Source organism: Taudactylus pleione, unplaced genomic scaffold (genome assembly GCF_031769625.1).
Source record: "Taudactylus pleione unplaced genomic scaffold, aTauple2 ptg000015l, whole genome shotgun sequence".
NCBI lineage: Eukaryota > Metazoa > Chordata > Amphibia > Anura > Myobatrachidae > Taudactylus > Taudactylus pleione.
In genome coordinates, this window is record NW_028284417.1 from 18,010,577 (window position 1) to 18,023,647 (window position 13,071).

Below are 13,071 nucleotides of genomic sequence, written 5' to 3' on the forward strand. Positions count from 1 at the left end.
CCTGTAGGAAAGCCAACCTGTGGATATCCGGAATACCCGAGGAGCCTAGCCTCTAGGGCGACACCTGAAAGAAAGTATACCATACCTAATGGTAAATTCTTGCAGATAAAAACTTCCGAGCTCTTAGCATGGACAGAGCCCCTGTTAACTATAGAGCTGGAAAAACTCCTAGACCTTAAGAGGGCAGTCTCCACCGCCACACCGTCAAGGACAGACAACCCAGGTCTGGGTATCAGCCAGGATCCTGAGACAACAGGTCCGGGCGTAGAGGCAACAGCTTCGGAGTGGTAACTGAGAGGCTCCGAAGATCTGAGTAATAGTGCCATCTGGCCTACGCTGGAGCTATCAGCAGGAGCGTGCCTCCTTCTTGCTATTACTGGAGGAAGAAGGGATAACGGAGGGACGAGGTACACAACTTGGAAGGTCCACTGGACCTACCTACGTCTATCAGAAGAGTCTCATCTCTGAAAGGCTCCACTTGTTCACCAGAAGATTGAACACCTCCTGATAAAGAGGACATTTCCCTGAATGCACGTCTTGACGGCTGAGAAAGCCTGCTTTCCATCTGAGGATTCCTGAATGAACACTGCCGATGACGGCAGGGATATAGCCTTCCACCCAAGCCAGAATTCGGGACACCACTGTTAGTGTCGCCTGACTTCGGGAACCTCCTAGGTGGCTTACATAAGCCATCATGATGGAGTTGTCAGACTGTACCTGCACGGTATTTCCGTGGAGGACCTGTCCTGCATGCTGGAGAACCTTGAATACTGCTCAGAGTTCTCAGATGATTATGGGAAGCGCAAAAACTACTGGTGTCCACCTGCCCTGGAACAAGTGTGGACCCGTCACTGCTTCCCAGCCACGGATACAGGCGTCCGTCGTCAGAAGGACCCTGTCCGCAATCCCAAAGGGGGTGCCCCTTGTTTAGGTGAGCTTTCTGCAGCCACCAGGCCAGAGAGAGACAAACCTCCGGGGAAAGCCTATTGACTTTATCCTATGGGGCAACCCATCCCATCCGGAGAGGATCAAGTTCTTTAGAGTGAAGCTGGGTACTCCACCATGTCGAACAGCGACATCCTGGAACCCAGGAACCACATTGCCAAGTGAATAGACACTCGGCGACTCTGCATTACAGGCAAAGGTACACAGTTGCCTGCAGAGATCTTTTCCTCAATCACAAAGATCCTCGATGTTGGGATATGGAGCATCCTCTGTGGAGAATCAGAGAGGACCATTTCCAGTTTTTCAGTCAGCCCTAACGTAGCAACACAGATATTGTCCGTTGCATATGGCACTGAAGTATCTCTGGAAACCGTGGTAACAACAGGAGGTCACTCGGATAGGGTAACAAGCGGACCCCCTGCATCCGCAGGTGGGCTGCCATAACTACCATGACCCTGGTAAACCGTGAGGCGCGGAGGCCAGACCAAGGGGCAATGCCAGAAACTGGAAACGCTTATCGACCACTGCAAACCTGAGGAAAACACTGGTGTGCTAAGATAAGAGGGATATTCAGGTAGTCACCCTGAATATATCCAACGACACCACAAAATTCCCAGGCTCCATTGAATGATGGAATGCAGGGTCCCTCTCCCGAACCGAGGAACCCTTAAGAATTTGTTGAAGGATTCGAGGTTGAGAATGTCCTGGTAAGCCCCATTGGGTGTCTGTACCAGAAAGAGGATGGAGTAATACCTCGTTCCTCTTTGGGGCAAGGAATAGGTACTATAACTCCTGCCTGGAGCATAGAGTGTAACACCCTCAAAAATTACAGGGCCTTGTCCTGAATTGACAGAAGACCTGTAACGAAAAACCGTCTGGGAGGCTTTTACCGGGAGGAGAGGACATACCTTCAAGAAAATACTTCTTACCCCAGTGTCCGTGGTGGTCAGACACCAGCACTGGGCGAACTGGAGAAGCCGGCCTCCAACTCTGGGGGCTCCCGTGAGGAAGCCCGTCCCGTGAGGCTGAAGGCTTATAGTCCAACTTGGGAGTAGGACGTCTTGTACTCCAAGCCTGTTCTTATGGCTGAGCAGATTTCCTGGCTACTGACTGTCTTGGAAAGCTGTATTTTAGACTTACCCTGGCCTCACAGGGCCGAAAAGACAAAGTCCCAGACCCTGATGGGACTGTAGCCGATGGCAGACACGCAGACGTAGCTGCTGCCTGCAGGGCCACAATTGCATCCAGACGAGGGCCAAACAGGACTTGTCCCGTAAAAGGCAAAGCATTCCAAATGGAATCTGCGTCCGCTTTCCAAGAGCGCAACCACAGGGAGCGGCAAGCCGCTACTGCTGCCGAGGAGATTCTGGAAAGGAGTAGGCTATATGTAAGACCGTCTCATTATGAACGTGGCAAAGTCTCTGAGAATTTGCCACTATCCACCTGCTCTGCTGGAGAGTCAGTGTGCAGAGATCCAGTTACCTACTCAGTGTTCCATGGCTCTGGCCCCCCAGCACACGGCCATAGCCGGCCTGGAAGCCCCTCCAGCAAGGGAATATTGGATTTTAGATATATTTGCACCTTGCAATCTGGAACCTCTTTCAAAGAGGACCTGGAGGGCATGGGCAACGTAGCACTCCTCACTAGGCGTGTAACATGAGAATCTACCCGTAAAGGTAACTCCATTCGGAAATGTAATTATCCGCAAAAAGGGTATGCAAAAGGTCAACCGTTTTTGAGGCTGGAACCGCTTACCCGGAATTTCCACGCCTCCTCTAAATGATCCACCTGACCAGATAGAGGAATTACAGTGGCAACACCCTTATCCTTAAAGAAGGCATATTTGGATTTAGCCACGGGGGATATGTAATAACCAAAGCCGCACAGACTGCCCGTAGAAGGCCAGGTATATAGACTTTAGACCCAGACTACGCCTCCTTTGCACTAAGGGGCTCGTGTCTGAAAAAGTCAATAATGTCACCGTCATCAGACGTCATGTCTTTACCCGTCTGAGACCCGAAAGGCCGTTTAGAAGGCCGAAATGGTGACTCCCCCTGTAAAACGTCCATCAGGTGCTATACCATTTGGACAATAAATTCACCCACAAAGGCTCCTGCGAGACCTGGGGGGGCGAAAAGCAGGATACACTGGGGTACCATCAACTGTCCAGGTGATGAGACCACCACAGGCTGCGATAACCCCTATGGGGAAACGCAGGGGGCGTTGCCCACAAAGGCTTTAAGCATCTTAGCCAGCCGAGGGCGGTCCCCTTTTTTTGTGCAGGCACAGTGACAGAAATGGGGCATGATATATAATACAACATGCCCTCCATAAACCCTCAGCGTCTACATATCCCTCCGCTAACTGCACATGATATCAGTACATTATAGCAGGAAGAGGATATCCTCGTTCACTTTCCGACATGAGGAGTGCGAACGGAGCGTATGTGACCTCCCACACAGAAAAACCACGTTTACTGTGAGGTAATAAACACCCTGCGACACCGCACCGCAAGGGCTGTAGCAGAAGAACAGGGATAGGAAAAGGCTGACAGTCAGAAATGAAAGTACAGGCAAACAGCGCTAGCATTTAAGTCACATACAATGCACAGATAACATCCTGCATTACAAGCACTGCGATCAACTACACAGACCAGAGCCTGGTAGGAAACAGTGCTGCATACACTGACCTTAATTGAAGGAGAGGTATGCGGGGGACCCGGACCGCAATGGCATCTGTATCAGCTTCCAGCAGCGTTTGCCATCCCCAGCACATGTAGTGAGAAAATGGCCACCGAGGAGCAGAGAGAAGGCTGGGCCCGGGGGAGGAACGCTGACACAGCCCGCTCAGACCGCTGTGGAATGGCACTGTGCAGCGGGGGAGACGCCGGCTGTGAGACAGGGAAGGCGTTCTCCCCTGGCGTCCTATTAACCCCTGGGACGCCGCGCTGTACCGCACATGCTGCGGCCTGCTGTCCCTGGTGGTCTAGTGGAAGGCGCAGGATCAGTACCTGGCCCCACGCGCAGCCGGTCCCCAGGGAGCCCCCTGCCTGGGGACCAAACAGGACTGCGTTACCGGCGGGTGCCCTTGTTCCCCGTGCATCCGGCCACAGTCCAGGTAGCCGGGGATCACCGCTAGCTGTGACCCCAGCTACCTACCAGCATCCCCGGATCGGTACCGGCGTTCTGGTACTGGCAGGGTGTAGGAGTGACAGCATGGACGTCAATACTGACTGTCCTATGCTGGAGCACTCTAGTTGTGCAGCCACAGCTGCGAAGAAATATTCAGGGGCCTTAAAAAGACCCCCCTCTGTACGGTGCGACTGGTCCGGCCAGGCACCTACGAAAACTGAGTGGCCTGAGGCTCGGGGGCGGGGTATAGGAGAGGGACCCCAGTGCATCCTGGGAGGCTGAAAATTTAACTCTGTGGTGTCTGGATGTCTGCCGCCATCACCTATACCCCAAGGTATCCTGTGGATACCCTATGGACCCTGAAGTAGAAATTGCATTAAGCCACACATTAATAAATAATAAAATAAGTGACTGGCACTCTTAATGAGAAGGTCCCATAGGAATACTTAGACCAATATTTAGTGTCTCTGATCCTGTATATAGGACAAATCAACCAGCACTCTCAGTATAAGTTCCAATAAAAAGGAAAAGCAACCACAAAGTGAGATTTGTCTCTGATCCTGCAATATATCTCAGATAAAAAGGGACCTAGGACTCATTCCACTGTATCCAAGACAATGCGGTCTCAAGCAGCCATACACTCAATAAGTGCGATAGGTTTCAACTAGGGATGTGCAGGCTCGGATAGGTTCGAGTTTGCACGTGGAGTTCGGATTTTTCCCTCCAAAAAAACGGAACTCAGAAAGAGGCAAAACGTCATCTTACATGGACGAACATCAGTTTTTAGCACACAAGGTGCAAATAGGATAAGCTGTTTGTAAATCCACCTGTATTGTGATTCTGGCGCCGCACTCAGTCCTGGAAAAGTTGTGGGGGTCCAAAGTTTAGGGTCCAATGTAGTCAGCATTTTCAGAACAGCCACCTTAACGTGTTTCACTATGTAAAAGGCACCTAGCTTCCTCAGGAGTGTGTACTGGTTCATATTGTGGTTGCTTTTCCTTTTTATTGGAACTTATACTGAGAGTGCTGGTTGATTTGTCCTATATACAGGATCAGAGACACTAAATATTGGTCTAAGTATTCCTATGGGACCTTCTCATTAAGAGTGCCAGTCACTTATTTTATTATTTATTAATGTGTGGCTTAATGCAATTTATTTATTTTTATTTTTTATTGTGTGAATTTACGTAATAAATGACAATTATACTATTTAAGATCACCGTCCATGTTTATTAGCGCTGGTTTCTTTGTTGTTCACCATCATCAGACGTCATGTCATCATCATCATCATACTGAGTTGTCTGAGACACTATAGGCCGCTTAGAAGGCCGCAATGGTGACTCCCCTTGCAAAATGTCCGTCAGGTGCTGTACTGTATTGGACAATGAATTCACCCACACAGGCTCCTGCGAGACCTGGGGTGGCGAAACCGGGAGACCCTGAGGTACCATCAACTGCCTGGGGAACCCCTGCATTGGTGACGAGACTACCGCCTGTTGCGAGAACCCCATCTGGGGAAACGCAGGGGGGTGTTGCCAACTGGCCCACAAGGGTTCTAAGTGCCTTAGCAAAACAAGCCCAGGGCGGTTCCTGTACAGGCACCATGACAGAAATCGGGCGTGATATGAGATAACATGCCCTACATAATCCCTCAGCGTTCCCATCAGCCTCTGCTAACTGTACATTGCATGTGGTACATTTTAGCTGAAGAGGATATTCACGTTCACTCCCAGACATGATGAGTGTAAACTGAGCGTATGTGACTTCCCACAAGGAATAATACTTTTACTGTGAGGCAAAGAACACCCTGCAATACTGCACCAGTTTAGGAGAGAAGAACAGAGATAGTAAAAATGGCTGACAGTCAGAAGTGAAAGTACAGGCAGACAGCGCTAGCATTAGTCACATACAATGCAGAAATAAATCCCTGCACTACAAGCACTATGATCAACTACGCAGACCAGAGCCTGGTAGGAAACAATGCTGCACACTCTGACCTTATCGGAGGAGAGGTATGCGGGGGACCTGGACCACAATGCCACTTGTATCACCAGCCAGCAGCGTTCGCACACTTCCTTATAGAAAATGGCCGCCGAGGAGCTGAGAGGAGGCGGGCTAGGGGAAGGAGCGCTGACACAGTCAGCCAGACCGTTGTGGAAAAGCACTGTGCAGCGGGGGAGGCGCCGGCTGTTAGACAGGGAAGGCACGCTCCCCTGGCATGCAATTAACCCCTGGGATGCTGGAACAGACCCATACTGCAGCAGCACGCTGTCCCTGGTGGTCTAGTGGAAAGCGCAGGATCAGTACCTGGCTCCACGCGCAGCCTGCCTCAGGGAGCCCCCTGCCTGAGACAACAATGACTGTGAATCGGCTGGTGCCCGCCGCTTACCTGAACCCCTGTGAATCCGGCCACAGTCAAGGATAGTCCGGGGTCACCGATAGCTGGGACCCCAGACACCCACCAGCATCCCCGGATCAGTACCGGCGTTCTGGTCCGGCGGTTCTTGAGGAGCGACAGCATAGACATCTTGATGACTGTCTATGCTGGCCAGCTCATCTTGTGCAGCAAAGCTGCCTTAAAATAACTTCAGGGGCTGTCCAGAGCCCCCCTCTGCAAAATGGTGATCCGACTCCCAGCCGGGAACCTACGAAACCGATTTGCCTTGGCTCAGGGGTGGGGTGTAGAAGAGGGACCCGAGTGCATCCTGGGAATTTGAAAACTTAACTCTGTGGTGCCTGATATCTGCCGCCATCACCTATACCCCAAGGTATCCTGTGGATACGCTATGGACCCTGAAGTAGAAATCATGTTGGACAACTATAAGAAACTCAAATAAGATCCTCCTTTTTCTCAAGGCCGGAAAGGACTTCTCTAAAGAAATTAAAGCCAGCAAATAATGTGAGAGGAATTGTGTTAAACCAAGAATATTACATGAAAGAAGAACGATAGAACAGCTGAACGATAGAGCATTTTATTGATTGTTACCAAATGTTCCCAATAAAAGACTTACATTTGAACTGAAGAATCTTTTAGAATGAGGCGATACCCAGGGAGGAATATCACTTTTTTTCATTAAATTACCCCATCAAACTGATATTTCATCACACGGAAGTTAACATGTGCACAGGTATCACAAATTTCAGCATATGACGCATGCGGCAAAGAAAAAAGTTGGCTTCTTTACATGTGCTGGATCTGGTATCTGCACACGGACGGATATTGCTAGTGCAAATGGATTGATCCTCCATCAACTGATCACACTATGCGTGAAATGGGCATTTCTGGGAGGTAACTGGCCAGAACGGTTCCATCTAGTGAGAATGCCATGGGAGTGTTGTGGGTGTATAGGCTGTCTTCACTGCTCGTTTTGTGAAGTGCAGACGCAGATGGGACGTCTGCTTCAATTATTTATTTATTTATTAACAGTTTCTTATATAGCGCAGCATATTCCGTTGCGCTTTACAATTGGAAACATTGATAGAACAAAACAGGGTAATAACAGACAGACATAGAGGTAAGAGGGCCCTGCTTGCAAGCTTACAATCTATAGGGAAACAGGCATTGATACACAAGGATAGGTGCTATATATATTGCAATTTGGTCTGGCCAGAATGCAGAGTTTCTTGGTGGGCTGCATGATCCAGTCACACAGGAATGTCGGCAAAATGTCAGGAGTATGTGAAAGAAAGACAATATGTGAGGTTATGTGTGGACTGTGAGAGGGGATGTGATAAGACATGGAAGCTATGAAGGTTATGTGGTCGGTTCTGGAATCTGATAAGCTTGTCTGAAGAGGTGAGTTTTCAGGGAACGCTTGAAGGATTGAAGATCTTTTGCACCCAGCATTGGGCTGGTGTAATTCCCGATACTAATGATGATGCCTGCGGAATTAAAACAGTTGGCGGGAAAGGCTTCCACATGCAGTTGCATGGATATTTAGTACACATGGGCAAAATCTCGCAGAAAGCCACGAAGAAATGGAAAAGTGGCCACGTATGTGTGAGCTAAGAATCAGCCTCTAGGTGTTCAGGCTTATACATCTAGAATCCCTACTGCAAAATGAACCTTTCAACTTGGGGACGAAGGGATCAGAAATAGGCAACCTGTCTTTCTTCTTGAGTCTACTTTACACAAAGTATCTTATTTTTGACAGAACATTTTACTTCCAGTTCCAGGCACTAGGACGTACAGTAGGTTTGTTCCCAGTTTTGCCACACTGTATATACTGTACTTTAGGTTACGTTTGAAGATGAACATCTTGTACCTCTTATATACTTTGTTGCTAGATATTGTGGGACTTAAAACATACCTGCTGGTACCCCTTTAGAAGAGTCTCTTGTTCTTCTATTTCTTGCCTTATATGCTGTATTTTTTCTTCCGTTACTGGACCACTCTGGTTCCCAAAAAGAGGATTATGTTTCTTGATTGTTTCCTTGCCTGCATTTAACTAAATACAAATATGTAGAGTAAAATGATTCTGTAAATACGATTATAAAAGTCTTTTTTTCTAAAAATTAGATTTTTACAACAATACAAAAATATATATGGGATCTATGTATTCTCAATAATTCTTATTACCATATTGCACTATGGAACAAAGTAGTACCATGGGGTATAGCGAGTTGTGCAGGAACCCAAGCAGTTTTACACCAGCAGAAACTCAAGGTCCATCCCTCTACTGTATATTCCAGTGGCTGCCTGGGAGCCTCAGTTGTCTTAAAAAGTCTCATTTTGTATAATAAAGCCCCAAAGGACAGGCCAGGAATACAGATATGGAGGATAGGATAAAAGAAAAACAATGTTCTTCAACTAGGACAGCAATCCTAATGAGGAAATCCTTAACAGAAACAGAACACACACACAAAAAAAAAAAAAAAGCATAAAAAGTTAGGACATTCACGGTCTCCAATGGAGAAAAAAAAGAAAAAGGGATTTAACAAAGTAAAAAAATAAAATTTTCTCAAAATCATCCATTTGGGGACGCTGGAATAGCACCAATGCGACGTGCTAAATAATTCCAAAGGGAGAGTATGCTCAGAAGTCACGCAGCACTTAAAAGTACAAAACTGGCATTTCTGGTTAGCTATTACCAACTGATGAACAAGTAAAATTTGGTAAGGGTGTGCAATGAAGACAGTGTGGCCGCCTAGGGCAACTGCTCAGCAGAGGCCCCATGTTGCGTCGCCCAGGATTCACCCGAATAATCTGGTGGAATACTCCCTAATATGTTCAGGAATGGACAGTCCTGATCAAATGCAAGTCTGACATTGGTGTATTTAGAAGTTGTACAGCCTTTCTTTTTGACATACAGAACCAAGAGGACATAGATACGCAAAGCTCTGACAAAATCCAAAGTACGGAAGCCTTCCTCATCCGGATACAAACAGAACCTAAAGGCCACTTTAGGCTGAAAAAAAGGTTAAGGTAAGATGACCCACAAGAGCCCCCAAGCTCCAAAACGTTTTCTGCTAAGGAGATGGCCAACAGAAAGGCACCTTCCAAGTAAGGAATTTCAACTCCACTCAAAGCAATGGTTCAAAAGGAGGGTACTGCAGAGCAATCAGCACCTAGTTAAGATCCCAAGGAGCTTTAGGAAAGATGTATGAAGGCTTATTATGCAGCATTCCCTGTAAGGGTCTGTACTTTAGCAAAAGAACTGGATTTCTCTGAAAGAAAATTAAATAGCAGCAATTGTACCAAATGTAAAGAGGTAGTAATCCTCTTTTCTTAACACAGGTGACTATCTGTTCCAAATCCAGTGGTAATTCTTGCCCAAAACCAGTTTTTCGGCCTTCAGCAAAATTGGAATTATACAGCCATAAAAACAGCTTTAAAGATAGCTTTAAAGATAGCTGTTGAAGCCAGTCTAATTAAACTCTGGGGATGAATAGGGGCCTGACTTAAGAGATCGTATCTTATAAAGGCAGGCACCATACTGGGCCCTCTGCCATGCTTAGAATGTCAATGAACCAAGACCACCTGGGCCAATCCAGTGCTACCAGAACTCACTTTTTTTACATTCCAGAGGACACATGGAAGCATCACTGCTGGAGGGAACAGATAAATCAGACGTAAGTTCCACAGAATTGACAATGCATCCACCAGAAATGCCTGAAGTTTCTCCAACCTGAAGCAGAAGAGTTACAGTACACTTTAAGGTTCAACCAAAATGCTGCCATGTAGACATTTGCTTGCCCCCATTGCCGAACAAGCTGGCAAAAATGTTTTTCCGGCTGAAATCCCATGTTTCCACCACAGAAATATAGAATTTTGTGATACTTAGAACCCAACACATGATCTTGGTTCTCTCTCTCTCTCTAGGCCATGGCATTTTTGGTGCTCTCTTGGTGATTATGTAAGCCATAGTTGTGGCATTGTTGGCTTGAACCTTGATGGCCCTACATTGCAAGAACTGGTATTCAGAGATTAAAACATCAAAAATTGCTCTAAGCTCCAGCACATTGATTGGGGATATTTAACTCATCTGGAGTCCAAACAACTTAACACTGGGACCACAGATCGACAGCCCTAAGCCCAGAAGGCTGGCGTCTGCTGTCACCATCATACAGTCCAAGATGGAGAATGGCCAACCTCTGTTGCGACTGAGAATTTCCACAACCAATAGAGCAAGAGAAGCAAGTGTGAGTCAACAGGGATCTCACCAGTACCTGTAGTGAGAAAATATTGTCCTCTGGTAAGCCCACCCACTGTTGGCTTGTGTCAAATAAAGGCTAAGGAAGTTCATCGACTTGGAAGGATCAGGTTGGTGTTCCAGAAATGGAAAATCCAACTGTGAGCCTTCACATTCTCCAGAACACAAGCTTGCAACAAAGCTGGAGAACTTACCTTGATTTAAAGATCACCCATATAAAGGGAGCACCATCACCACCCCCTTTCAAGTTGAGAGGGGCAGCCATAACTGCAATGGCAGCTTCCCCAAGATATACAAATATACTTCAGCAGCTGCAACAGATTTGGTCTATCAGTAAAAGGACTTTCAGTAAGTTGTTCTGTCCACCTCTCTATAGCCTTACTGACCCAAACAGAAGTCAGTTAGGTCTAAAGGAAGCACCTGCCACAATCTAAACAGTTTAAGTGGACTCTCCATCCTCCTATGTATGCTACCTTTTAATGTAGCAGAGTTTAGAAAAGAATGGTGGTGGTGTGAATATTCAAATATACTTCAACTTGGAGACCAGCTACGAGAGTATCCACACCTAAAACTGAATGTTATATGGAAAAGAAAGTTTCTCTTGCATTTAAAAGCACACTGTCTAAAATGACCAATTCCATGTGGTCCCTAACGCCATTGAGTCTCATAATGGCCCTGGAGGGAATGGAAGTAAGAGAATCAAAGCATGAAACCCATTTGATGGAGAGGAAATTTAAGGGCTATTGGCCAATTCCTGAAAATGGATATGTAAGGAGTCCTAACTGATCCAACCCTTTTACCCCACCATCGGGCATCCTGCACCACATCTCCCCAATGCAGGATCTGTACTGGAGCACAATACTGTCCCGGAAGAGTCACTTACCTTGCTGCAATACCTTCAGTTGACCTTTCAGCACCTGACCCAAACCTATGACTTTAGGTGCGGTGTCCCAAGACCTATTAATATCATCAGTATATTTTCCAAGAGTTTAAAGTAATTTAAAGTAGTATCTTGACAAACAATCACAAACACCATCCCCTCGATCCCACAACCCCACATATTGGGAGAACATTTACTTTCTTAAACTAAATGCTTTAAAATGCCTGCATCCATAATCTAAAAAGTATCATATGAATAATTTCACCTGTTGCTGGCAATATTGCATTACTATAAAAAAAATACCTGTGTTTGTAGTATGAAATTTGCCTGTTTTAGCCCTTTCATTTCCTCTTCATATTTAATTTTCATCTCTTCCATTTCTTGCTTACTTTGCTCTTCCTTCCTGAAAGAGTTTTCTTTGAAGATTGCAGTATGCATATGTCCAGCATTTAATTTCTCTTCTACTTTCTGAAGTCTCTGAAGCACAGATAGGTTATTACCGCTGATAACGGAATCATCAAATACTCCATACGAAGAAATGGGAACATTGATCTGCAAATCATTAACATTTTAGCATTTGTCTTGGCGGGTATATTCAAATAGACATTAACTTTTATTACATTTATGATTTACTTACACATTTATTGCTAATTACATAAACATACGAGGCACGACACTGCAAACTGACGGTAAATTTAATAAGCAAAAGAAAATCATGAGTAAATTAAAAAACTCCATCTGGCAGTGCCTTGGCCCCAACTAATTCTCATATACTCAGCCTAATTACGCCTTTAACAGTCAGGACAGAAAAGTCAGGATAGAATTTGACACCTCAGTGGTTTTCAAGTGAATGCTGCAGCATCAATTCAAGTAGCAGTATCTTCACAAAATGGGTTAGATTTATAGAATTCAAAGTTCTCCTGCTTCCTGGGAAATGGTCTCCTGGCAGTAGAGGAAATTCTCCCAGTGGAGAGTCTCCAGAGAGAACTGCAGAGCACATTCCCAGGCAGCAGGTAACAATTCTTGGCTAAGCATTAGAAAACTAATCTGTCACAGGAGCCACAGTGGGCACCTTCAACTGTATATGCCATTGGTGCAGTCTAGGCAATATTAAAATCAATGAATACTGTTCAGAAGGCTCTTTCACTACACATGCATATAAACGGCGACTGCTTGGACCAAATTTTTATCCACAATACTAGAAGCAGTATTGGACTAACATCTGGTTTGGACAATAAATACATATTCTGATGTCATTAAATTCTGAAAAGGCATCAGTCTATTAAAGAATATATGGCTTTGGATAAAACCATATGCAGAAGACATTTGAATACATAAAAATTGTGCAAGTTCAGCAGACTATTTCTCTATTGATTCTAGCAAATGATAGACAGCATGATTGATTGCTATCGGCAACACCACTTGTCTGTTTTAGAAGCTTTAGTAAATGAACCCCCTCAGT

At 46.0% G+C, this 13,071-nt stretch overlaps 1 protein-coding gene across 3 annotated transcripts in view; it reads right to left on the reverse strand.

The window, feature by feature from the left end:
- CEP162 (centrosomal protein 162) overlaps positions 1–13,071 on the reverse strand; it is a 160,394-nt gene that overhangs the window by 58,702 nt on the left and 88,621 nt on the right. For all 3 annotated transcript variants that reach the window (XM_088470612.1, XM_088470595.1, XM_088470604.1), the window contains exons 15-16: positions 11,913–12,161; positions 8,387–8,524 (exon numbers count right to left, since the gene is read on the reverse strand). In XM_088470612.1, coding sequence (XP_088326738.1) covers positions 8,387–8,524; positions 11,913–12,161 — 387 coding nt within the window. The remainder of the gene's footprint in view (positions 1–8,386; positions 8,525–11,912; positions 12,162–13,071) is intronic.